General features: G+C 41.4%; 2 protein-coding genes and 1 long non-coding RNA gene across 5 annotated transcripts in view; 1 reads left to right on the plus strand and 2 right to left on the minus strand.

Moving 5' to 3' along the window:
• Nucleotides 1-27,621, minus strand: part of LOC113928926 — a 166,211-nt gene that overhangs the window by 94,425 nt on the left and 44,165 nt on the right. The window lies entirely within an intron of this gene.
• LOC113928925 (NADH dehydrogenase [ubiquinone] 1 alpha subcomplex subunit 5-like) lies at nucleotides 13,006-13,574 on the minus strand. Of its 2 annotated transcripts, none has more exons than XM_027605254.1 (2): nucleotides 13,476-13,574; nucleotides 13,006-13,266 (listed from the first exon to the last, which is right to left on the minus strand). In XM_027605254.1, exons 1-2 carry the CDS (start codon nucleotides 13,572-13,574, stop codon nucleotides 13,006-13,008), a joined length of 360 nt encoding a protein of 119 aa, XP_027461055.1. The 2 variants fall into 2 exon arrangements, with proteins under 2 accessions (XP_027461055.1, XP_027461054.1); XM_027605253.1 differs by having other exon boundaries at nucleotides 13,006-13,248; nucleotides 13,452-13,574.
• Nucleotides 18,482-27,621, plus strand: part of GRAMD2B (GRAM domain containing 2B) — a 122,851-nt gene continuing 113,711 nt past the window's right edge. Inside the window, exon 1 of one of the 2 annotated variants that reach the window (XM_027605246.1) lies at nucleotides 18,482-18,609. In XM_027605246.1, the coding sequence (XP_027461047.1) occupies nucleotides 18,482-18,609 (128 nt within the window). The remainder of the gene's footprint in view (nucleotides 18,610-27,621) is intronic. The other variant, XM_035727638.1, reaches the window with a different exon arrangement.

Consider the following 27,621-nt stretch of genomic DNA (forward strand, 5'->3'; position numbering starts at 1 on the left):
TCTACGGGGCAATTTGGCGATCTACCAAGTGACTTAAAATTCTGCACATGTCTTGACCTAGCACTCCTGCTCCTGGAAATTTATCCTGGGGATATAATCGTGTGGGTGGTGCAGCTAAAAGGGTAGAGTCATAACAGTGGTTCTATAATGGAAAAATTAGAAATAAACTGTCTGACCATGTTGGAAATGTTAAACCAGCTCTGGGACTGCCATTACACAAAATAATATTCAGCCTTTTATATCGGGTCGATAAAGTTTAGTGGTACTATTGGGATATATTTAATAAATTAGGCGGCAAAAGCAGAGTCTGAAAGAGTTTCTAAATGATTCTATTTTGATAATATCTATTTTGCTAACATACCCTGAAATGCTCTGCACGAAGTGGTTAACAATAATGCCTTGGATTCTATAATTATGGTTGGTTTTATATTTTGTCCCTTCTTCCCTTTGATTCTTATTATTTCTATCTGAATTTTTCTAAAATACATACGTATTGCTTATACAATAAAGAAAAATAAGTGTGTTCCAAACATGAGTACAGTCTAAGGATCCTCGATCACTCAATTCAGTGGCCCAAAAAGATGGGAAAATTGGAAAGCAAGAGAGATGGGCACCTGTCAAAATCAGCATCAACAAGAAAACTGAAACCAAGACACTTACCGCCACAGAGCAAAGCTTTAAGGTAGCAGCCAGCCCCCAAAAGGAGAAATTCCATGACGCACAGCGTCCATGGCAAGAACCAGAGAAGCTTGAGGTAACACTAACACCCCCCCGTCCCCTCATTTTCTCCTTCTACTAAAGTGATTCTTGATATGGAAGATTTTTATACAAAGCTGATCAAGAAATAAACCCAAGTTTCTAGAGCTTTATAAAAAGTGGCTCCAAAAGTCTTAGCCTGGCAAAAAGAAAAATTTTTATGTGCTCAGGCACATCCCTGCCCTAGTCTAAAGAAAACTGTCTCGTGTGTAGACGAGAAACCTGTACCTTGTACCCTTTCCTACCTAAAGAAGATTAATAGCAGGCTCCAACTTCTCTGTCAATTGTGCTTTTGAAAAAGGGACTTTGTTTCACATAAGAACATTTGAACTTGTTCCTTTGTAAGTGTGAGCACTTTTAACTCAGACACATGTTAAAATCTCAGAATAGGTTCCTTAGATTTGTGAGCCTCCATGATTTTTCCTACTATTATCTATGCTCCCAGTCTTGTCTGCCTTTCCACAATCTAAGACCCATCTCCAAAGCATGGAATTCTTCAGGGGTAAACCACCAACTCATCAATGACACTCTCATTTAAAAAAAAAAAAAAATCCCAATTGCCTATTTGCATGACTCAAAGACTATCCTTTGTGACTATATTAGCTGAGACCAAAACCTCAATGTTAAAATTATGGGTAGAATAATTTGACTTATATTTGGAGTTCCCATTTGGCAAAAGTAATACAAACTCAATTTTCATTTATTTGGAATTCCTTCCTTTTCATTGGTTGTATCTAAGTTTGGGGGAGTTTATGTAAAGCCAAGGCCTTGAGAGGTGTGTTCCATGGTTCTTGGGTCATCATCCATAATGGTATCCCCCAGGCTACACCCAGCTGCCCCTCAAAGACTGAGAGGAGCCACACCTGTGTGCGTGTATGGAAGTTTATCAACTTTGTGCCAATGGTTGTTTTCTCAAACCAAACACCAAGAGGTCTATCCAAATGGGATGAGTTCAGTGTGCTTTGGTGGTAGAGAGATGAGCATGGCTGCCTTCCAAATGTGATGAGTTTTGTGAATGAAAGAATCTCTAGCCTAGATGGAAAAAAAAAATCATTCCACAGATTCTACAACTGGAAACTCATTTTCTTTATCCAAGTATTTTTCCTAGGTCTTTTTATATTAAAGAAAAAAAGCTAGTTATAACTCATCTTTATTCAACTCTCTTAAACCTTCCAATTTTTTTTTTTTACATTTTAATGATTCTAAATTACATATTCTGGAGGATAATTAATTTAGACCTAGCATGTACTTATGTGGCATTAAATCACCCTGGTACAATATGCCACCTTCCCCAAAGGATGCATTATCCCAGGTTTAACACTATGCTCTTCATAGGGTGATATTGTGCTTCTTTTCTCCTGTCAATCCAAGCTGTAGTAGGTGCTCCATAAACGCAGGCCATCCTGTATTCCCTTGTGATGATGGAGCATCCCATCAAGAGCATGGGCGCTCAACTACGAGTGCTAGATTTGAAGACCAGCTCTGCCACTTAGTAACAAGGTAATTTTGACCAAATTACTTGCGTTCTCTACATCTTAATTTCCTCTTCTGTAGAATAGGGTAATAACAGTACCTGTCACATGGAGTTGTTTAAAGAATTAAATGATATAATGTACATCAAGCACACAGAAAAGTATGTGATATGAATATAGGCCATTTTTAAGATTTCCATGAAATCAGGTCATAAATCAGATCATTCTAAAGTGAATCACGTTTTCTTACACTACTGTCTGCAAGAGTACTATGTACTTGTGTCGTTTTCTTAGGTTTTCAGTGGGGAAGGGGGTCATGTTTGTTTGTCTGCTTAGCGTCAAATGCCTAGTGGCTAAACCAGCAAAATCAAAAACAAAAATAAATTACGAAAATGTAAAAACCTTGTAATTAGACTCAAATTCTAGACTAGTACATCAACCAAACCTCTAATTCTGTAGATAAATAAAACTTCATCTTAAGAAATCTTACCACCAATATCCACTCTCCCAAGATGGCAATGCCCATATATAACAAGAGTGTCTAAATAGAGGCGCCAGGGTGGCTCCATCGGTTGAGCATTGGACTCTTGACTTAGGCTCAGGTCATGATCCTAGGGTCCTGAAATCGAGCCCCACGTTGGGTTCTGCTTTCAGCGAGGAGTCTGCTGGTCCCTCTCCCTCCCTTTCTGCTCCTCCCTCTGCTTGCATTTTCTCTCTGTCTCAAATAAATAAATAAAATCCTTAAAAAAAAAGAGTGTATAAATATAAAAAGACCCATATAAAGGAAAAGTCAAAGAATTGTGCATGCCCTCACTTAATGGCACACTTCCAGAGGACAAGCCTCATGTATTCTGTAGACAGTGCAGGCAAAGAGGACTTACCCTTCCAACAAAGACTCTAAGGAATTATAATTTGCAAGATATATTCCTTTGATACTGTGGATATTGACTCTTTCACAAATGCAAGTTACAATATTGGGGTTTTGTTCTTCTGAAACATCCTATGAAAAAGTCACCGATCAAGTACTCCTTAGCCAGGTAACTAGATGCGTGTTGATTTAAAAATCCTTCTAAAGATAACTCTCTCTGCCATGAAGAGGCCTTCTTAGCCCTGGGCGTTTCATTCATCATCCTTAGCTTTTGCTGAAAAAAAGTTGGCTGTTCACCTCTCTCTAAAGATCAAATCTACTGTGCTCAAGACAAATTGCTTCCTTCTTCGAGCCTTAAAAATATATGTTTACTTCTAAGTCCTAATGAAGATACATTACTTCAAAAGCCACAAAGTAGAGGTCCCAGATACGCCTTTTGAGTGAATCCCAAGAAAGGTTGTTAGGTTGTGGGCATAAGAGGTTTCTGCTGTCTTGAATCAATCCCTTAAAGTGTTCCTCCAAGCTCTCTGCAGTCGGTGCTAACCAGCAGCCTCAGAGGGTCAGAGAAAGGCCAGCTACTGGAAATGACTTGGACCCCTGACACAGTAACCGAACGATGAAATGATTCTTTTTCCTGTAAAGGAGGACAATCCTCCACTCTTTTCATACAATACGCTCAGAGGGGAAGACCAAAATAGAAGCGGAAAAAGCTTTCCACAAAAGATGTAATAACAATTTTCTTTACTTGAGCCCATAGAAGGCAAGTCGTTAAGAGTATTCTACTGAACTAGGAGATACTCAGAGAGACATCAAGGTCCAGAAGAGTTCAAACCTCCTCCACTCAACTGAGAACAAACACATGACTTTGAAGGACAGATACCAGCTTCTTCTTTTCCCAGAACCTTCAGAATGATGCACATTGCAGTCAGAGGTCTTTATGGAAAAACGAGGGGGGAATGAGGTGTGACGATCTTGAGCAATTTTCAAAAGAGCACTCAGCAAGGTCTTTGCTGAGTGGCAAAACTGCTGTCCTGCCTCTGAGAGCTACATTTCATTTTCTCCAACACAAGAACTGATCCTGGGTGCCCAACTACTAGAGGACCACAGTTATACAAATGTTTCTTGTTAAGAAAACCAGCTGAAAATGTAATGTGGAAAAGCAAAATATCATCTCCACACACGTCTTAACCGTCCCTAAGATAACTCCAGGCCACAACAACCTCTCCTGACTCTGGGATGAGCAGATTCAGGTCCAGTGGTTTTCAAACCTGGCTCCGTGGATGACCCTTTGCAGAGCACTTGGGAGAGTGAGAAGAGCCAGGTGAACTCTGCCTTTCTACCACAACTTCAACCAGCAAAGCTCTAAGCTTACCTGCTTCAAGGGGTCCATGATATTTAATTTTTTTAAAAAAATCGAAGGTAACCCTATACCTTTAAAAATGAAGGAACCAAAGCAAAGAGAAGTTAAATAACCAGAAAGAAGTACTGTTGAAAGAATGAGTGGTGGAGATCAATATGTAAACCAAGGCCTGAGATCTAAAAAAGCAAAGGAGGTGAACTTAGTTCATCCGAGGACCCAGGAGGATGAGCACTTTCAAGAAATGATTCCTCATAAACACATATTACAAACCCAAGGTGGGCTTGGTTGACTGACTTAATTTAATATTGGTCCCTCTTCCTTTGAACCTCATTTTCTTGTAACAGGAAATAAAAAATGGCAGCATGACTACTAACCTTTTTCATCAGAAATACATTTATCCCCCTGCAAATTACCTCAGTGATTGATTCTATTCTTTTTTTCTCTTTCTGTCCTAAATCCCTCCTCCTTCCCATAGCTACCTCTTCAAACCCCTACCCTTCTATAAGGTTCTCTTCTGAATCAGTAAAACCAATTTGGCCCCACACAACGCCATGTGTCTTATCCAAAAACATCAATTCTATCAATCTTGCATCTGTGGGCGATTTTATTCTGTGAAACACGCAGAAAAAGAGTACTTACAAGGGGTAATATAAGACTATTAGTCCCCTTCATATAGTGGTAACAGTGGAACCAGACGACACAAGGAATCCTACAGCTGGAGGATTTAACGACTGAAGAGTCCTTAAACAGGCCATTCAAACCACCACCACCACCTTCACAGAGCAACCTCCTTAGGCTCTGACAACAAGAAACAATTCGAAAAGCATCCAGAGATAAACTTTATTTTTTTTAAAGATTTTATTTATTTATTTGATAGAGGGAGACACAGCGAGAGAGGGAACACCAGCAGAAGGAGGGGGAGAGGGAGAGGCAGGCTTCCCGTGGAGCAGGGAGCCCGACGCGGGACTCGATCCCAAGACTCCAGGATCATGACCTGAGCCGAAGGCAGTCGCTTAACCAACTGAGCCACCCAGGCGCCCTATTTTTCCATTTCTGTTTCTATTTTATTTGTGTCTTTTGACCCTTCTATATACTCCTCTTGGTTCTCCAAACACCCCTCTCCTCCTGAAATGCCAGACTATCCACTAGGTTTCAATAGGGTCTGAATAAGAAAAAGAAAACATTTTTCTAAGCTCCTCCATACTATATCCTTAATTGGGCAACTGAGTTGCTTTTTCTCAAATTACCCAAAAGCCTACTAGCTAGTAAATATTATTGTTAATATTTTCATACAGTATATTCTCTGTCTTTTATCTCTGTAGAGGTATGGATGGATCGACAGGGGGAGGGGGGTGTTCTGAATTGCATTGCTTGTGTTTTTGTAAAGTTTTTTTATTCAACAATATCTTTTGAACATCCTTCGACATCATTAAAATTGATCAGCATTATTGTTCTCATGCTCGTACAGTATTCCATCATCTACATGCCATAACTTGTTGAAATCCAGGATGAATCCTGCCTTCTGAGAAGTTGCTTCTTTAGTCTGGTTCAAAGTGTTGATCATTCCAACAGTTCCTAAGTGGCCTTCCTGTCTGTTTTCCCCACTATGATGCATTTTCCACATCACAGCCGATCTTACCCCCTCCTGAAACACAGGGAGGATCGTGCTACTCCCCTTTTCACAGCCCTCCTACTACTCTTTGAGTAAAATCCAAACTCCTTCCCAGGGCATCCAAGACCCTCCCAGAACCTAACCTGGGATTCTTGCCCCATTCCCAGCAGTCCCGTCCCCCCCAGGCCTTCTCTTAGTCTAGAAGTCTAACAGACTTCTCACCACTTCCTGCTCGCTCCACAGAAACTCGAGCCTCTGCGCATTCCTGGAATGTCCTTCCCCACCTGGTCCACGTGGCTAATTCTCACTCCTCTTTTTAATATCCTCCTCCACAGCCTTTGGTGCCAAGAGCAGAGTTAGCTGCTCTCTTTTCTCTGTCTAGGAAGCCATTTCTCTATTTCTATACAATGGCATTCATCATATTGTATTATGATTTTTTATGTAAATATTTACCTCTCTCACAATCCTGGCTTTATCCCTAATGTTTTGTACATTAACCTTCCCTCAATAAATGTTTGTTGAGGTGAATTCAATCCTTCAACCTATGGACCAGGCATACAATTGGACGGGATCAAACATTCAGTGCAGCTGAAGTTCTGAGTCCCAAGGATGAAGTGCATTTCCACCGCTACAGCTGCAGCCCTGATACATCAGCAGCAATTGACATTGCTAATCTACATTTTCTCCACTAACTTCCAGCTTGTATGCAAGGGATAGAGTCTAAAGGATGGTATCACTGATAACATTTGAACTCTTTCTATTGTAAGGAGGGAATGATGAATTCAGGCATTATGTCCAACATCCCATGATAATCGAAAACTCCTGGAAGAGGTACACAATGTGAGAGAGCCATCAATACTGTTACGGAAAACAATAAAAGTCGGGCAACAATATAGAGGTAACAGTTAAATGTGAATATTGGCAAATGTGAAACATTTCATTAACTTTACCAGTCTTTATGACTTCCTTTCCTTTTCCTTTTCCAAGAAATAACACAGAACTTTCTGCTGAACAATCCACCAAGAAATATCAAATGACTTAGTCTTAGATAGCATTTTCAGGAAACAAAAGAGAGAGAGAGAGAGAGAGAAGATGTCTAGATAACACTGGTTTCAGTGATATCAATATTTAGTTTCTATTTTCCTCTTAGGCTTAGTGAAGCATGACAATTGTTTTTTCGATAAGATACAGTCTTAACAGCACTGCAATACTAATCATGTGGTGTTCTGCATTGCTTTGTACCGTTCTTGTGCTGTTCTTAATTGCCACTGATTTATTGGATGCTTGGCCTCCTAAGCGTGGTTCATATGGACACTGAAACCCAATGAAATCAAAATCAACACTGTGATAACGTGAGTCTGAAAAACATACAAATGTTGCCAACTTAACGATCCTTTCCTTAACAAACCACTAGACATACCCAAACTCAGACTTCCCTTAAGTCAGTGAGAAGAACCATGTTTCCTTTACTGTTTCACTTTTTAAAGAACTGTAACAAAGAAATCGAGACATGCACAAATCCTAAGTGCACAGCTCAGTAAATGTGCGCAAAGGAAGCCCACCAACGTCACCAGGACGTAAATCATACACAGTACCCCCAAAGCTGCTCTTGCCTGCTCTCTCCAGCCTACCTACTTAAGTAACTCATATTCTGGTACATTAGCTTTGTGGTTTTTCTGAACTTTACATAAAGGGACTCAATACAGCATACACTCTTGTGTCTGGTTTCTTTTGCTCCAAATGATCTTCCTGAGATGCATCTTTGTTTTTGCATGTGCCAAGAATTTGCTTCTCGTCATTCCTCCACAGAAGCTCTCTTTTTTTTCTTTCTTTCTTTTTTGTTTTGGTTTGGTTTTTTGGGTTTGGGGGTTTTTTTGTTTGTTTGTTTGTTTCAGGAGCATCTACACAAACAAGCCAGCCTTCTGAGGAAAACACTTTGAGACACGTGGCGCTTGGTGTTAAAATATAAAAGCTTTAGCCAAAAGAGGAAACAGTGAAAAAGATGACCTTTTGAAATAACCTGAAGTCAACTGTTAAGAAGCAGCTTTTTGAGGCAAGAAATGGAACAGCGAAAAGAGCCCTGTGAGATAAGCCAGAAGAATGGTCTTGGAAAGAAATGCCCAGAACTGGAACATCTATCTTGGTTCAAAAGCAAATAAAATTGGCCCTTTGGAAAAGATTTTGATTCAGGCTGTCTTTGCTCTCATCTCTTTCACAAATTCTCGCTTTTTTTCTTGCTTCTGCCATTCTGCAGCTGTTCTGAAGGCCACACCTCCGCGGACGACCGGGTTTTGCCACACCTTTTCTCACACTGTATGGTACGTGACCAACAATTCCTCACATAAAAAGGCATTTTCATTCTGTTTCTGCCTCTTTTATCTTATCTTATGTTTTTCAAGATACTTTCATTTTTAAGTAATCTCTACACCCAACGTGGGGCTTGAACCTGCAACCCTGAGATTAAGAGTCACACACGCTACCGACCAAGCCATCCAGGGGCCCTCTGTTTCTGCTTCTTTTTAAACACAGGTTATTAAAAGCTTTCTTCCTTAAACACAGATTATTAAAGGTTTTCTTTCAATAAAAAAGTAAGTTTTTGGATTTCCATTACAGTGAGCTACCATGTCACAGAAGTTTATAAAATTAATAACTATTGCTACCAGCTAATTCTAATATTTAAGATACAGAAATTTTTACTAGTGCTTCATAAAGTTACATGCATTTAAAACATAAATTATTTTTATTCCATTATGATAATGTTTATTAGGGCAATTATCAAAATAATCTCATAAATATCAGTGCCATATACTGAATATAAAAATACCCTTTTCTTCTCCCTTAACAAAAAATCCTAATTCACGAAAAAAAACTTTCACTAGTTTTTTTTTTTTTAAAGATTTTATTTATTTTTCAACAGAGAGAGAGAGACAGTGAGAGAGGGAACACAAGCAGGGGGAGTAGGAGAGGGAGAAGCAGGCTTCCCGCGGAGCGGGGAGCCCGACGCGGGGCTCGATCCCAGGACCCTGGGACCATGACCTGAGCTGAAGGCAGACGCTTAACAACTGAGCCACCCAGGCGCCCAAACTTTCACTAGTTTTAATACAACTCATTTGAGGTACATTTACTATAGTTTTTAAAATAGATTAATTGGGGCACCTGGGTGGCTCAGTGGGTTAAGCATCTGCCTTCGGCTCAGGTCATGGTCCCAGGGTCCTGGGATCGAGTCCCACATCGGGCTCCCCGCTCTGCGGGAAGCCTGCTTCTCCCTCTCCCACTCCCCCTGCTTGTGTTCCTGCTCTCGCTATCTCTCTCCCTGTCAAATAAATAAAATCTTTAAAAAACAAATAAATAAAATAAATAAAATAGACTAATTGATTCCAGTGAATCTGGGGAAAATTTTTTTAATCTAAGCTTTTCCCTAAACCCTTCCACTTAGAGAAGGTTAACTCAAGTTGTCACAGATTTAAACTATTTATCAGGAACGGGAATAAGCATGTAGGGATATTTACCACAGAAGAGAGACGGTAGGTGGGATTGGTCACCACATGAGTAGTCTGATTTCTGGTTTGTTTGTTTGTTATTTATTTATTTCTGGTTTTAAAACCAAATCCAATATAAGAGGGCATCCAAAGTTCATTTCATTGGCTACCCAAATATACGGTAGTAAATTAAAAGTGGTCTTAAATTATTTTAGCTCTTTCCATCAGGAGACTGAGTCTACTTCCCCACAAGTGAGTCACCTTGTGATTGCTTTGACCGACAGAATGAGGCAGATGGGATGAATGTGGCTCTGAGTTCAGGCTTCAAGAGCCTTGCCACTTTGAGGCCACCCCCCTGGATCTGCTGCCTCCACAGGAGAAAGCTTCTGCTAGCCTCCTGGGGGAAGACAGCGTGTGGAGCAAAGACAAGCTCTCTGGGCTGCAGTCCCTGATGGGTAATTGTATCAACCTGACCGACCTCACAGATGCCCAGATAGCTAGTAAAACATGTCCTGGTGTGTCTGTGAGGATGTTTCTGGAAGAGATTAGCATTTGACTCAGTAGATTGAGTGAAGAGATCTGAGCTCACCAGTGGGGGCAGGCAGCGTCCAATCTGTTGGGACAGAAAGAGGAAGAAAGGACAGCTTCTCCTTCTTTTTCAGCTGGGACATCCATGTTCCCCTGCCCTCAGACACTGGAGCTCCTGGTTCTCAGCCTTCAGGCTTGGACTGAATTATACCACCAGCCTCCCTGGCTCTCCGGCTTGCAGATGGCAGACTGTGGGACTTCTCAGCCTCCATAACTGCCTGAGCCAATCCCTATAATAAATCTCCTCGTGTATATCTACATATATTCTATTGGTTCTGTTTCTCTGGAGAACCCTGACTGATACACCAACCAACAAGCATGCAGAAGACAACAACTATGTGCATATGCCCCAGGTAAGAGCCGCAGAAGAAAATGCCCAGCTGAGCCCAGCCCAACTTTATGAAGAACAACAACAATGAATTGCTCATGTAAGCCCCTAAATTTGAGGGGGGTTTGTGACACATCAACAGGTCAACGAGAGAGGTACCCAGAACCCATTTCATGATGTAACATACCCACTCAGTGAGGAAAACAGGCTAGTAGAGTTGGGGTTTCACTATCTGGTCTCCTATCCCACATTTCTACTTCAGTTTTCCACCTAATTTAGTCCCAATTTATTTCAAATTGGAGCAACTATACCTAACTCCTAGTATCTGCCTCTCCCCCCATTTACTTCCCAAACCCATCCCGCTTCCCTGTTACCACCTAAGACAAATACACCTAAGATCCTAATTAAACTTCTCCCTGCCACCACTCTTCCTTTCGACCACACTTCTGCAAATGGGATAGAGTCCTGAGCCTACCCTTCATAACCCTTCATGAGGCCCTACCCCGAAGCAGAAGAGGCAGGAGTATTGCCCCATTGGTCCCCTTTCCCACTGATCTAGGGTTGCTCCCAGATGTGTTAACCTCCCCTGTGCTTCCAAGCTGGGCATATGCCATAACCTACAAAGTTCCGTACAGCACCTACAGCCCCCAAGGAAATCCTGGGGCATTAGGTGAGGCACTTGAAGGGGAACCTTATCACCTTAAAAGGAGTGGAAGCCTGCACGGAACTGTCTAGGAGAGCCACAGCTGAAATCTGAGGGCAGCCAAGCACACATGAATCACTGTGCCAGCCACACCTGCTATTCTGAGTCTGCAGTCTTAGATAAAAGGTCTCCTGGGACATCGCTGGAGCCCCTGAGGTGGTCATGCAAACCTTGGATCTCCATGAATTACTGAAGCTTCTGCTTTCAGACACTGTTACCTCAATTAAACTGATCTGTGGCCAGGTTGCTCTTTCTAGGACAAACTTACTGCAAGACAACCAGAAACACCTCCATGGAGAGTCCCCTGATGTATGATTATATTTGTTAAAAGAGCCAACCGAAAATTGGACAGAATCACCTGGGAAACTCGTTTTCAGAACTCTGATGCCCAAGCCCCGCATCAGACCTGTAGAATTCTGAAATCTAGAGGAGTGGGGGTATTTGTACAAGCTCACAGTGTGGTTCAGAGAGCAGAAAGCTTGAGGACAACCTGTTAAGAAAATGACTCTAAAACAGGATTCATTCACCACTGGGTGGCACCAGAATTTCAAAGATGAAAATTTCCACTCCGGCACAGTTTGCTTCAAGAGTACAGTAAGTATATTTTCCCTTTTCTCTCTATCCTCCATAACTCCCCAACTTTTAGAAAAGGGGTATATCACACCAACATAAATATTCCACTCAGTATCAGTGTGGCACTTCCTCCTTGAATTTATTTAGGTTATAACAAATTGTCTTGTTCTGCAGGGACCTTGGAGGGGGCTATTTCAGCACTGTCCCCCCTCTTTCCCTTCGCATCTTCCCTTCCAAGTGCAATGTCTGGAAGAAGAAAATCCACTGTGAGTACTGGCCTCAACAGCAAGGAGTGACTGGACAAAGAACAATTATGTGACAAGTCCCGAAAGCCATATTTAGCCATCTGTAGTTTTTCGATCCCTGCCCTTTCCCAAAAACCATGACTTCAAAACTACACCAGAATCACATTTATCCTTTCCAAACTCCCACTGCCTCAGTGCAAAAGTATTTGACAACTTTTTAACAGTTTGGTCCTCTCTTCTTTCTCAGAGCTTTGGCACATTAAAAAAATCCCATACAGATAATGTCATTTAAAAATTTCTCTGTATAGTCCATTTCTTTGAAATCTGCTTGAGGTCACTGTATGTAACCTTGCATGCAGTTATTTTTAAATATGCACTGAACAGAAATGACTGGAAAGATGAACAAAACAAATAACATTTATTTTATCAATCCTATAAATATCTACTGAGTAACTGTATGTACCAGGCACTTTGATACACACTAGCGGGGAGATATGGGGTTGAACACAACAAGAAGATGGAAGGTCTCCTGGACTTATATTTCTAGTTGAGAGAAATATGGAGGCGGGTAGCAAATAAACGAATAAAATAAGGAGAGTGACAACTTTTCCAAAAAGTGAAGCAGAATGAGGTGATAGTTTCTGCACAAGGTGGGATTAGTGTGGACAAGGTGGTCAGGGAAGGCATCCCTGAGGAGGCAGCATGTGGACCAAGAATAAATGATGATAAGAAGAGCCATCCAGGCAGGGAGTACAGCAAGGGCAGCAACCTGGGGTTGGACAAGCCTGGTACACGGCAGGTCAGGAAGGAAGCCAAGGTAGGGAAGCATCAGCCACATGAGGTTGGAGACACGAACGAAGAGAGACCTTGTCAAGGCCAGAGACTGCAATCTCCATATACATGAAATGGGAAATCACCAGAAGGTTTTAAGGAGGAAAGCAACATGGTCTTATTTATTTATTTATAGTAAGAGAAGATTTAATTACATCAGTTTCCCATCAACACACTAGTCATTTAATGATTACATTGGCCATTTCCACTGGTTGACAGGAGGCTCTTCCACCAAAGGCTCCCGTGGTTTCCAGTGTATCATTTTTCCTGCCAGACTTACTTCATTTGCAGCCTCAAGTATCCCCTCAGCTAGTTGGCCACCCTGAAGTTGGTCTTCTAATTTCTTAACATCTAGCTCCACTTTAACCAGACTCCACTTCTCATTTGCAATCTGTTTTGCATACAAGCTATAGGCTGCATTTTTAGGAATTTGCTCAAGAACATCAAGAGTCTAGGGGCACCTGGGTGGCTCAGTCGTTAAGCGTCTGCCTTCGGCTCAGGTCATGATCCCGGGGTCCTGGGATCAAGCCCCGCGTTGGGCTCCCTGCTCCGCAGGAAGCCTGCTTCTCCCTCTCCCACCCCCCCTGCTTGTGTTCCCTCTCTCACTGTCTCTCTCTCTGTCAAACAAATAAATACCTTTAAAAAAAAAAAAAAAAGAACATCAAGAGTCTTTGTGTACAACATTGTTAGCCGTCTGTGTGGACTCTCACATATAACCAATCCCACCAGGCAAGCGGTCTTCCTCAGCAAACCCACCATGAGAGCGCCTATGTACTTATTTTTTAGATCATCTCGGCTCCTGATTGCAAAGGGGACACAAATGGAAGCCGAGAGCACAACCGCAACGTGGCAGGAATTGTCTGCATGGGCGATGACGGTCGCTTGACTAGAAATAGGCACAGCCATGGAGAGAAGGGGTCACATTCTGGAGTGTTCTGGTAGGACTTGCTGATGGACTGCATGTGGGGAATGAGGGTGTGAGAGAAATCAGCAACGCCTCAATTCCCGTTTGATCAATGAGGTAGATGGGGAGACCAATTACGAAGGGTAAAACAGGTCCAGAGGAAAACTCCAGGAAAAGTCTAGAGGAAAACTCTCAATTTAAAACACTGGTTTGGTCACACAAAGTTTGAGATGTTTATTTAGTATGGGAACAGTCAGAGGGGAATTATGAGAGTTAATAATCATCAGCATATAATATTATTTAAAGCCTGGATAATAGCCTCTCATATCCTATAAATATCACATCATATAAATATTATTTAACAGCTGGATAATGTCACCTAGAGAATGTGTACAGATAGGAAAGAGTATCAGGGACCGAGCCCACTGACTCTACATTGATGCTCTCCTGTTCCTCTCTCTGTAGAGGAAAGCCTGTACTGGTTATGGAAAAAAATGATGTCATTAAGATCAATATTGGTGAGAATAATAATATTCTATATGGTATTGCAAAAACTAAATAAGGGGGTGGCTGGGTGGCTCCGTTGGTTAAGCAACAGACTCTTGATTTTGGCTCAGGTCATGATCTGGGGGTCATGAGATCGAGCCCCACATCAGGCTCTGCACTGGGTGTGGAGTCTGCTTAAGATTCTCTCTCGCTCTCCCTGTGCCCCTCCCGCCTCCCACTCACATGCAAGATTTCTCTCTCTCTTAAAAAGAAAAAAAAGAAAGAAAGAAGGACTACATAAAATATCTAAGTGTCTGACACAGAGCAGACAATCAAGAAAATATGATTTATTTTTCCTATTTCCTTCCTGGGTAAAAAATGGACTTGGCAGTAAATTGCAATAGAACCAAAATCTTTCTATTAGTTCAGATGTCTTTGCAGCCATAGGAAGTCATGGTTATCATCTGCCTCCACATTTCCAAAATGAGATTCTTCCTATAGGGTCTTAAGAGGTTTCCAGAATCTCTATTAAGCCTGAGTTAATAAAGTTGAACAGATTTCTCGAATACAGACCTTCACAAAGGTCTTTAAGGGACAGACCTTGTATGCAGCATTTCCTGACTTTCACACAGGCTAGAGAAATCGTCCACAGAGTTTAGGAAAACACTGACTGGCTCCATGCACACATTTTATAGATGAGAAAACCAAGCACAAAGGGGATAAAGTCACCTGGCCTGGAGCTCGTTGTTATAAAACCTACCGCTACTATGAAACTGTTTGCCCCAACTTTCCCATCTGAGTGCCTATTCCTGCTATTTTCCTTAAAGATGAATCAACGAGTTAATGAGGGGTCAACAATAGGCTTTTCAGGTTGATAAGATGCCCCTGGTAGGCCTCAAGTTCCTTCCTGGGTCTGAAGGGCTCACATGTGATTTATGAGGACCAGCCTAAGAATCACTATGTTACATATCCCTACCAAGAAAAGGGAGACAGATTTTCCATTTTTTTCTAAAGTACAAACTATTACTATATTTATGGCTTTGCTTCCAGTCATGTGTGTGACTTTGGATCCATCCACATCATGTCAAATCTCCGAACTTCCATTTATCTGGCTGTTAATAATAAGGGCAGTAAAATGAGAGTTAATATTTGCTAAAGCTTTGGCCCATAACACAAAGTTTCTAAATCAGCAGAAACTATCTCTACCAGTGATCAAAAGAACCTTGGACTAACTTTCTTAAAAGCCTTATCTTCGCCATCACCATTTTGCAGAAAAGAAAACTAGAGTACACAAATACTAAACCCTCAGTGGGTCAGAGGGCCTAATGCCTGAGGCATGAGGCAGGGTTGGAGACCAGCTTTGTTGGCGCAGCCCCTTCAATGCAAAGCCCTCGGGTGCAGCTCATGGAGGGGTCAGAAGAAGGACTTCCGTAGAAAGACCCGAGAAGCGGCACTGGGTGGCTCAGTCATTAAGCGTCTGCCTTCGGCTTAGGTCATGATCCCGGGGTCCTGGGATCGAGCCCCACATCGGGCTCCCTGCTCCACGGGAAGCCTGCTTCTCCCTCTCCCACTCCCCCTGTTTGTGTTCCCTCTCTTGCTATGTCTCTCTGTGTCAAATAAATAAATAAAATCTTAAAAAAAAAAAAAAAGACCAAAGAAGAGCTAGCAGTGGGTACAGCCAAACAGGGGAGTGGGAGCACTACCCGAGAGCGTGGGTATGATGGTTTGGGGATGTCATGGCAACAGTTTGTAGGTCTACCAACTACAGCTTTGAGATCTTTAACAGACGTCATCTACCTGATTTTAAAACTGTTTTTTCTTATTTCTAATGATAATCGGATCCTGAAGTATATGGAACTATTATCCCACGATGATTCCGCTGCACTCCCTAAGTTCCCCATCGTCACTTACTGAAACTGAAGACACTCTCAAAGTACATTCATTTAGCTCAAATGGCTGACAACAGTTAAAAAGTAATAGCCCATGGGAGGAGCTTCTATCATCTTATCCTATTAGTATTATGAATATAGGATGTGAAGCAGTTAGCTATGACGGCATAACCATCTCAAAACATATGGGTTTAAAAAACGATTGTTTTGGGACGCCTGGGTGATGCAGTCGGTTAAGTGCCTGACTCCTGGTTTCGGCTCAAGTCGTGATCTCAGGGTCCTGGGATCGAGCCCAGCTTCTGGTTCTGCACTCAGCGTGGAGTCTGAGATTCACTCTCCCTCTCCCTCTGCCCCTTCTGCTCATGCACTCTCTCTCTCTCGAAAGTAAATAAATAAATCTTTTTTTAAAAAATAACTTGTTTCGGGCGCCTGGGTGGCTCAGTTGGTTAAGCGACTGCCTTCGGCTCAGGTCATGATCCTGGAGTCCCGGGATCGAGTCCCGCATCGGGCTCCCTGCTCAGCGGGGAGTCTGCTTCTCCCTCTGACCCTCTTCCCTCTCGTGCTCTCTATCTCTCATTCTCTCTCTCTCAAATAAATAAATAAAATCTTTAAAAAAAATCCTATAATTAAAAAAAAATAACTTGTTTCTCAGGAGGCGATGGGTTGGCAGGTAGTTCTACTGATCTAGTTTGGCCAGATTTTGTGTAGGCTCAGTCTGTGGTCGATGGCAGGTCCACTGGGAGCTCAGTGCTCCATGATGGCTAAAATGACTCAGCTCTCCTCCGGGTGGCCTCACATGGAGCATGCCCCAAACTCAGACATGTTGTCATGGTGACCAGAGGGAAGCCAGAGAGGAAGCAGAAACATGCAAAGCTTCTTGCGGTCTACACTCAGAATCATCACATCATCACCTCTGCCTCATTGTACTGGCCAAAGCAAGTCACAAGCCCGACCCAAGTTAGGGTGGGCAGGAACTACAGGTTGTTGGACAGGGGTATGGATAGAGGCCATTAAATTAATTGAGATCATCGATGCCTTCAATCTAACACAGGGTGGAAGGGCAAAATTTGATTCAAAGAGTAGAGAAGGGAGGCTAGAGAATAAAAGTTACCTGCGTTCTTAATAATCTCATGCCTGGAAATCTCATTCTGTTATCGAGGCCTCAAACTCAAGCAAATTGGACTCTTCATCTGTAAATCTTCGTCTCAGTTTTTCCTGTGCAAGTAAATCATCTACACAGATAAGACTGTGTTTTACAATGGACACAGATTAAAATTCATGAAATACTTAAAATATTTTATCACTTGAGTTCAGCCCAATAATTTTGTTTGGATTTTTGTTTGATCCAGAATAAAAAAAAAAACTTTAACGTCCTTTTTTTATTCTTCTAATTAATGAGCAACTGTAGTATTTGCATTAGTGATACGGTGGAACACCTAAAAAGAAAGAAGAATAAAAAAGATCAACTTCACTGTGAAAGAGGCTTCTCTAGTATGACAGATTTATCATCAGTCAATATTTATATTTGAACCCCCACTGTAAGCAAAGAACCATGACGAATACAGTACAAAACACATTTCTTTAAAAATATCCTCTGAAAAAAATAAATAAAATAAAAATAAAAGTATCTTCTGATTATAGAAAGTGCAGATGAGGCAGGGGTGATAAAAACACTGATAATGTCATTTAACAATGAATATCAAAGCTGTTGTGTTGGGCATATTTTTTTAAGATTTTATTTATTTATTTGGCAGAGAGAGAGAGAGAAGCACAGCAGGGGGAGGGGCGGAGGGAGAAGCAGGCTCCCCACTGAGCAGAGAGCCCAAGGTAGGGCTCCATCCAGGACCCCAGGATCATGAGCTGAACGAAAGGCAGATGCTTAACTGACTGAGCCACCCAGGAGCCCCAGACATGTTTAATTTAAAGAATATATAGTCATGCAAACAGGAGGAAGCTGAAGCCCATTTCGGGAGAATAAGGGAGGAATCTCTGAGGTAGCACATACTCAATATCTTCTAAAAGGAGGAAAGACAACGAGATTGGAATAAGACCTAGGTCCTCATGAGTAAGGGGTCAGTGTAAGTGACCCCACACCAGCATCAAGATAAAATGAAGTTGTTGAGGCGAGAAGGTAATGTGATCTTAGGAGTCACACAGAATGTCATTGTGGTCATTTACTGAAACCACACATGTGTGTTTCAGGTGTGGCTGATCACGTCCGTCTGAGCGGAGTCTGAAAGAGAAACCTTCTGCTATAGCACTTAATACAGTGAGGGAAGAACAGGCCACTTGACTGAACGGGCTGTCATTGGCCAGATCAGGAGCAAATTCCAAGTTCCTTCCTGGTACTCCCCAGAGTTTCTTAGAGATCAGGTGGCCTCTAAAAGATGTGGAAAAGGGAGCAGGCCCTGCCAACAAGGAGGAGCATCCAGCAGACCTTTCAAGCACAGATCACGTCCTACAAGAGCCTGCTCCAGAGGAGGGAAGTGAAGCCAACGGACCCAGACCAGGAATTGTAAGTGTCAGGTCTCAGACCTGGGGGAAACAAACAAACAAAAAAACGATGAGAAGGGAGTGTTGCCTCTTTGTATAGAAAAGGTCTCTTTAGGACAGGAAGCCTCCATGCGACGGAGGTCTGTGGTTGCCCACCTTTATCATCAAGGGCTGGAGGAAAAACAAAAGTGATCCCACACACTTTAGGAACCTAGGACGTATTAACCTATGACACAAGTGTATTTTGCTTATAGGGTTATTGCATAGAAGAACTGGCAGGGTTTGAGGGTTTTCATGTTATTCAAGCTGAAGAAAGAAAACTCAAGCAGAGGGGGACACGGAGCGATGCTAGGGAAGCCTTGAAAAGCATGGTTGCAATCCAGGACTCGGTTTGTTCAAGAGAACTCGGGATTTTCCAGTGAAGGGAAAATGGGATTGAAAGAAAGAAAGGAAAGAAAGAAAGAAAGAAGGGGGGGGAGAGCACCGAATCCTAACCACTAGACCACCAGGGAGCATCAGAAAGAAGGAAGGGAGGGAGGGAGGGAGGGAGGGAGGGAAAAAAATACAATTAAGAAAAAAGAAAGAAAATGAGATTATAACACACTTGCACTGTCCTGTCACACTTACCATGTCAACCTGTAAGTTTTGGTTTTAAGTTCCTTTTAATCTAGAAAGATAGGTTTGGTTTTAGGTTAGATTTCTTTGACTTCCTTATAAGCAGGTACGATGGCTGGAGCTTTTGGTCTTTTGACTTCTGCTTTATTTTCTACTTTAAATTTAGCAAAACCACTACCAGAGTACCAATTATATGTAGAGGAATTTAATTTTTTAAAAATTCCTCAGGAGTTCCAACTATAATTGCTCAGAGTCCTGTCTTAAAAAGAAAGAGAATTTTATAGGCAGGTTGTTAGGCTCAGCCCAGACCTAGAGCAATCAAGAGAAAGCCTCCAGAAACCCATTTAAAGGCATCACCATGGGTACACACAAACACTGTGAAGACAAACACTGTCCATGAGACGTGACGGGGGAACAGAAAACATAATATAAAATGTAAATGGATTGAGGAGACAAGGAACCATGTGCTTTACTTTACTTCCAGGAGACTGTGTGTAAATAATGGAAAGACACGGGGCTTTGGATTCCACAAACCTGCCCTGAATCCCAGCTCGGCAGCCATTTCGCTGAATGTGTGGACTAGGTAAAAGAGACAATGTATTTTGAGTTTGGTTATCTTATCTTCAAAATGGTGAGAAACATACCTATTCCCTAGCGTTATTAAGAGGATTAGGTAAGTTTCTCTGTGTAAAGTGCCAGGCATATAGAAATTTAACAATGGTTAAATTCCCTTCCAGTCTTATCCTCTGCCCCTGGAAACCCAACAAAAACACTAGAACACAGTTTCACAGATAAACAGCCTATGTCTCCGCAGCCATCAAGAGATGGCTCAGTCCAATCACCAAACTCCACCTTAATTTACAGCGTTTTCACGAGTGTGTCAGGCAGAGGTAGAATTCAAACTCTGGTTTACCAGAAATCTCAAAATGGCATCTGAGCTGTCTGGGCTAAATGCTCACTATGCCTGTGGGGGAGATGGTAAGCATCTGGATCTGTATTTGAGTCTCAGCCTTGTCACAAGCTAGGAGACACGGGATGAGTTCATTAAACTCTGAGCCTCAGCCTTCTCCTCTGCAAAATGAGGATGATACCTCTCTTCCAGACTCACTTCCAGCACTGCACACAAGCGTGTTAGGAAGCCAACCACCATCACCACAAATGTGGTGGCCTTTCAAAAATTCTGCCCCCAAAAAACAAAACAAAACAAAACAAAACCTGCCCATTGGTCACCCGACTGGGTCGTCTTCTGCATTGTTTGATAACTAGTAGAGAATATTTTTTGTTTATTAGCCATGTGCATTTTTTCTTCCACAAATTAATTGCACGCTTATGACCCAATTCATATCTTAAAAGATCCTATGAGCTCAATTCTCAAGACCAAACTATTACAGATAGCACTGTCTCCGTCCCCTTCCAAAGTCAGCCCAGCCTCACTGCTCTTCACTGTTTTAAAACCTTGCGGGATGAATGGCAAATTGAAGACATGTAATCAACAGTAACACAGAAATGCATTAGTATATGAATCTCTATCTCTTTGCCTGTCCTTAAGTGATGGTAATTCATGCTCTTCTAAATGCCTGGAGATTCTGTAGGGAGGCATTATTATTAGTGTTCTTTGTTATTACCACTGTTACAAACAGGTGAAATAAACAACCATCTAAAAAACATGATGTCAAGGGGTGCCTGGGTGGCTCAATCGTTAAGCCTCTGCCTTTGGCTCAGGTCATGATCCCAGGGTCCTGGGATGGAGCCCGCGTCAGGCTTCCTGTGGGGTTCCCTGCTCTGCAGGGAGCCTGCTTCTCCCTCTCCCACTCCCCCTGCTTGTGTTCCCTCTCTGGCTGTATCTCTCTCTGTCAAATAAATAAATAAAAATCTTAAAAGGGGGGGCACCTGGGTGGCTCAGTCGTTAAGCATCTGCCTTCGGCTAAGGTCATGATCTCAGGGTCCTAGGATCGAGCCCCACATTGGGTTCCCTGCTCAGCAGGGAGTCTGTCTGCTTCTCCCTCTCCCACTCCCCCTGCTCTCCCTCTCTCTCTTTTTCTCTCTGTCAAATAAATAAACCTTTAAAAAATAAAAATAAGAAACATGATGTTGGGATTATCAAGAATGATAGAGGGAAAATACTAAAAACTCTGGCCCTGGATTTACATAGAGATGCATAAAAAAGATAAAAGTCCATGTCTTCAAAAGGAACAGTGATGTAAAATAAGTCGCTAATTATATTGTTAAAAGTAATCAGTTAGCCAGAAACAAATCCTAACATTCGTGATCAATTCATTTTCAACAAAGGGGACAAGACAATTCAATGAGAAAAGAACAGTCTTTTCTAAAAGAGTGCCAGCGAAAACTGGCAAAGGAGTCAAGTACCAGGACAATGTACAAAAGAATGAAGGTGGACCCCTACCTCACAACACACATAAGAATCAACACAAAATAGACCCAAGACCTTCTGCTTACATTATGTTAAAACTATAGTACTCTCAGAAGAAAACATAGGAGGAAAGCTTTGTGAACTCAGGTTAGGCAATTATTTCTTAGGTCTGACACCAAAAGCACAAGTGATAGAAGACTGATAAATTGGACTTCATCAAATTTAAAAACTTTGTGCTTCACTATCACCAAAGTGAACAGACAACCTGTAAAATGGGAGAAAATATTTGCAAATCACATTTCTGAACAGAGACTTATATCCAGAACACATAAAGCATACAGCTCAATAATAAAAAGACAACCCAGTTTGAAAATGGGCAAAGGATTTGAATCAGTTTTTCTCTAAAACAGATATGCAAATGGCCAATAAGCACAGAAAAGATGCTCAACATCATTAGTCATTAGGAAAATGCAAATCAAAAACATAATGAGATACCAGTTCACATCCACCAGAAGGGCTATAACCAAAAAGAAAAAAAAATAGTAAATATTGGCAAGGCATATGGAGCAATTGGGACCCTCATCTATTGCTGATTGGAATGCACAATAGTGCAGCCACTTCAGAAAACAGTTTGGCAGTTCCTCAAATAGTTAAACATAGCAATTTCACTCCTAGTTATATAACCAAGACCACTGTGCACACAAAACGTGTACACAAATTTCCATAGCAGCATTATTCATAATAGCTAAAAACTGGAAACAATCCAAATATGCACCAACTGAAACATGGATCCATAAAATGTGGCATATCCATACAATGGAATACTATTTGGTCATAAAAGGGAAGTACTGATACGTATTACAACATGGATAAAACTTGAAAACATGGTAGGCGAGGGATGCCTGGCTGGCTCAGGCAGTAAAGCATGCAACTCTTGATCTTGGGGTCATGAGTTCAAGCCCCATATTGGGTGTGGAGCCTACTTAAAAAAACAAAACAAACAAAAACAAAAAACCAAAAGTATGCTAGGTGAAGGAAGCCAGTTACAAAAGATCACATATAGTATGATACCATTTAGATGAAATATCCAGAATAGATACTTTCTGTCTCTATATGAAATGTTTCATCCATAGACACAAACAGTGATTGCCCAGAGCAGAGAAGCAGGGAGGTAGGAGGATGCAGAGTTACTGCCAATGGGTACAAGGTTTCTTTTTGAAGCAATGAAAATATTCTAAAATGAGAGAATGGTGGTGGTTGCATACCTCTGTAAATATGCTAAACACCACTAAGTTACATACATTAAACAGGTGGACTTTATGTTATATAAATTCTATCTTAAGCTGTTTTTTAAATCCTCAAAAACAGTTACTTTAACTGAGACCCTCTGATTTTATTCTAAATGCTGGTAACAATAATTATAACAGCTTACTGAGTGCTTATTACATGCCAGGCAATATTCAAAATCTTTACAAGGACTAATTCACTTTTCTGAAAACCTGTTAGGCAAATACATTATTCCCATTTTACAGATTAGAAAACTAAAGCTATTAAGTAGAATCCTAAGAATTCAAACACAGAGAGTCTGTGTTTTTAAATAAAATATGGACCTGGCCCTATAATCCAACAGCAAAATAGGGGGAGGAAATCCCTGAAATTCAGAGAGCTGGGGAAATTTTAAAATATTATAACAAACAGGGGCACCTGGCTGGCTCAGTCGGTGGAGCGTGCAATTCTTGATCTCAGGGCTGTGAGTTCAAACCTCATGTTGGGTGTAGAGATTACTGAAAAAATTTTAAAATCTTTAAGGGATACCTGGGTGGCTCAGTCTGTTAAGTGGCTACCTTTGGCTCAGGTCATGATCTCAGGGTCCTGGGATCAAGTCCCACATCGGGCTCCTTGCTCAGCGGGGAGCCTGCTTCTGCCTCTCCCTCTGCCCCTGTTTGTGTCCCCCCTCTCGCTGTGTCTCTCCGTCAAATAAATAAATAAAATCTTCAAAAAAAAAAAAAAACACATATTGAGTAAATCTTGGCTATATTTCCAGGATTACCAAGCTATTTTGACAATCCTTTAGAGTAAAACATAATTTTGATAATGCTAACAGTGTCAATGGTGATTATCTCTGGATGCTGAAGATTATAGGGGCTTGCTTAATTTTTTTTTATATTTTGTGTATTTTGTCTTATAAACAAAAAAGTGTATTTTAAAAAACTATGGCCCAACATTATGAACGTAGTTAATGGCACCAAGCTGTGCACTCTAAAACAATTAAGATATTATGTATATTTTACCACAATAAAAAATACCAAAAAAATCCATTATGGAGACACTAAAAATAATACAATGTTCATAAATATTTCTCTGGAAATAGTTGTCAATTTGTATAAAATCAAAAAAAGGCAGAATAGACAAGAACTATGCAGGAGGTCTGAAGATACTGATACTTAAATCAAAGAACACAGTTTCTTCAATCTGGTAACTCTGGAGCTAAATTCATACGTTTTGCCAAATACTGCAGCTGGGATGTCTGAATGTCCGAAGTGCTGTGAGGAAGTCAGCTCCTACAAGCTCACAAGAACTGTCAGCATCTCTTCCCAAAGCCATATTCAATGGCACCATGCTGGTAGCTTAAAACTAGCCATGGTGGGAGCATTTACACTCTGGAAATTGACAAATGCTACAAATCAAAGCTTTGCTTTTCCTCGAAAAGCTGTGTGACCAGCACATAGCTGTTTAAATAACAAAAATGTGAATTGACAGAAATGTATACTAACAGAATGCCTAAAATCAATGATCTCAACTCATTTTGTAAATTTAAATACAGTAAGGAGCAGTGAAAAACATACCCAAGTGAGTGGCGGAGCAGGAATAGGAACCTGGGTTTCCAAATTTCCTTCCTTTACATCATAAAGACCAAACGCCCAAAGACAAAGGTTGCTTTACGTTGGATACTGCGGTGTTCACTGGAATTGCAAGATCAATTTTCTAATCTTTCTGGGGGCAAAACTCCCTCCAAAGTCACCAACTGCTACAGATAGTAATGGCTCTCTGTCAAAAGCAACATACATCTTATCTCTGCATTCTCTTAGAGAACGGCTCATGACTTCAGAGGGGGAATTAACCTCCTTTTCAATTGTGATCACCAACACCACAGGCCAAAGGAGCTCAAGGAAGGAGGAAGGGGCTTGAGATAAGCCCTAGCTCACTAGTTAGACTGAGCATTCCAGGCTGCTTGGTGGAGCTGTTAGCACCAATGTCAACACCCCACCAGCACAAACTGTTAATACTTGATCTCTCTCTTTGAGATGAGGTCTTCCACAAGCCACATGCAGGCACTCAGCTGAGGTCACATTCAGAAAAGGAAATTCTATCTTTTGATTATAAGACTCCACTCAACTTTAGTGAAGATATGACCAGCTCAAATCACAATCTTCCTCCTCCTCCTCCTCCTCCTCAATAGTATTTTCTGCTTGCTGACTACGTACAGGCTTCATGCTGGAACTGTACATGATCATCCAATTCTCACCTTTGAGATGGATACCATGATTGATACCATTTTTCCAGAGGTCTGGAACCTTTCTAAAGTAACACAGCAAGGAAATAATGGAGCCACCCTTCCAATGCCCACATTCTAAATCACCCTAGAAATGTGCATACATTCATAATATATCCAATATACCATCATTCCATGATGAATTTGGAATCTCCAGGTAACTCCACCAGAACATACACTTGTTTGCCCAAATGGCAGCAGCATGTGCTTAGAGTATAAAACTAACTGTATTAATACTAACCCGAACACAGCATAATCCATCAGATAAATCTTAAAGCACAAATACCTGTAACTGCTTAATTGTAGAGGAAACTTAGTGTATTTTTGCGTGGAAATTTACATTCCATGCCCCTGGAAAGCTCAGTTTTGAAGCTCTGTTGTTTATCTGGTGTTTTCAGCTTGGTCTTGTGCCTCAACATCCCATTCCCACACCTCTAGGAGGAGGAAGAACATAGATAGGCATGAGTTCCCCACCTTTTACCTAACCGAACACCAGCAGACATATAAGGTCCATATTTTTGGACTTCAGAATGGCTGGATATAATAACCAAAGATTATCATCATTGCACAAGACTAAATTTCTGGAACTATGGACCTTGTTTCACTGAAGAAAGAAAAACATTCTGGGGCACCCGGGTGGCTCAGTCAGTTAAGCGTCTGCCTTGGGCTCAGGTCATGATCCCAGGTTCCTGGGATCCAGCCCTGCATTGGGCTCCCTGCTCAGCAGGGAGCCTGCTTCTCCCTCTCCCTCTGCCTGCTGCTCTGCCTACTTGTGCTCTCTCTCTCTCAAATAAATAAAATCTTAAAAAAAATTTATTTAAAAAGAAAAAAATTCTTACAGTGAGAATTCAGTGAGGCGAGTTTAAGGAGCTAGAGCTAGAGAAGACTTTCAACATTATGTAGGCTGGGGGTTTAAAACCCAAAAGCATATTTTGAGAACCCAGTGAATCAAAGCAGGCAGAATGAGCAATTGGGGAGGGCTGAGGACAGAGGCAGACTGCAGAGATCAGCCCCACCACAAGGGGACATTATGACTTAGTATCAGCCAACTATTACCACACGGATCCTATTTTTCAGGCAAGGTCAGATAACAATGTTCTATATGAAATGTTTAAGAAACTCCTAATTATGAAACATGGCAAAGGCCAAACAGAAGCTGTCAGCAGGCCAAATCTAGCCTAATATCTTTCATTCGGTAGAAGAGAAAGAAGTCCAGAGATGTTAACTCAACTTACCAAGTGAGAGAGCCCAAATTCATTGTTCTGTTTTCTAGTTTACAAGCTCTTTACAATCTCTACTTACAAAGATATAACAGGTGACTTATTGGGGAGCATCAGCAAAATGAGACATTTGAATCACTGGTGGTCTTGCTTCAAACTGCTTGCTAATTGTCAGTTTCTGTGTCTTGTTAGGTCTCCATAATCTCAGTTTCCATGGGGGGAGATAATAAGGTCTCTGCTATCTTTATTTTAGTTGTATTCTACTTATTATCATTTTTTTTGCCAGTGTGTATGCTCTTTTTATAGCTATGTTTCTATAAATGTCCTACACCAGTTGTTTATCCTTGATCGCCTGGCCTTTGTTTTAATCTTCACACACAAAAATGAAAGCTGCTGCAAAGGCTAGGAGTGCCTTAAACAAAGGTCATGTCTAAACAGCTGAAGGGGTCAAACAGTGGTAGTTCCGTGCCTGCTGATGTGGATTGCTATCCAGCAGTCGACTGCCATTAATCTTAAAAATAAGGCATCAGAAGTCACATTTTTCTCTCTGTGGTCATATGCCTTCAGAACCTCATTCCTGTTTGAACATAAGGTCCAAACATAATCTGGATGTCTTCTTTGGAGAAATGTTTGTTCCTGTCTCCTGCCCATGTTTTATTTGGATTATTTGGTTTTTTGGTGTTGAGTTATGTAAGTTCTTTATAACCGGTGGTTACCAGAGGGGAGGTAAGTGGGGGAATGGAAGAAACGGGTGAAGGGAATTAAGAATATACTTATGATGATGAGCACTGAGTAAGGTAAAAAAAATCACTGAATCTCTATATTGTACACCTGAAACCAATGCAACACTGTATGTTAACTATACTAGAATTTAAAAGAACAACAACAACTTGAATGTCTCTGGGGAGAACATGCACCCTGCCCCTTTCTAAGGCACTTTCTGCTGGCTTCCATCCCTACCTCACAGTCTTACCTTTCTGGCTCTTGAAGGTATTTGAGTTCGTGACCCCTGGGTTCTAGACTTTCAGCACACCTCATCTTTGACACAATGTCTTATGATTAGGAATCAACTCAACATCTTACATAAGAGTTCAGCCAGTACTGTTTCAACGACTTCAGAGTTGCTTCCCATAGACTGGTAGCTGCCGCCTAAGTGAAATAATCTATCATCAGATGATTGTCATTTTCAGCTTTCAAAGCATCATGTACATGGCCATGAAATTCAGCATTCATCTGTTTATTCCTATTACCTATAAGATAAAGCTTGACCTAGCC

This window comes from Zalophus californianus, chromosome 5 (genome assembly GCF_009762305.2).
Source record: "Zalophus californianus isolate mZalCal1 chromosome 5, mZalCal1.pri.v2, whole genome shotgun sequence".
NCBI lineage: Eukaryota > Metazoa > Chordata > Mammalia > Carnivora > Otariidae > Zalophus > Zalophus californianus.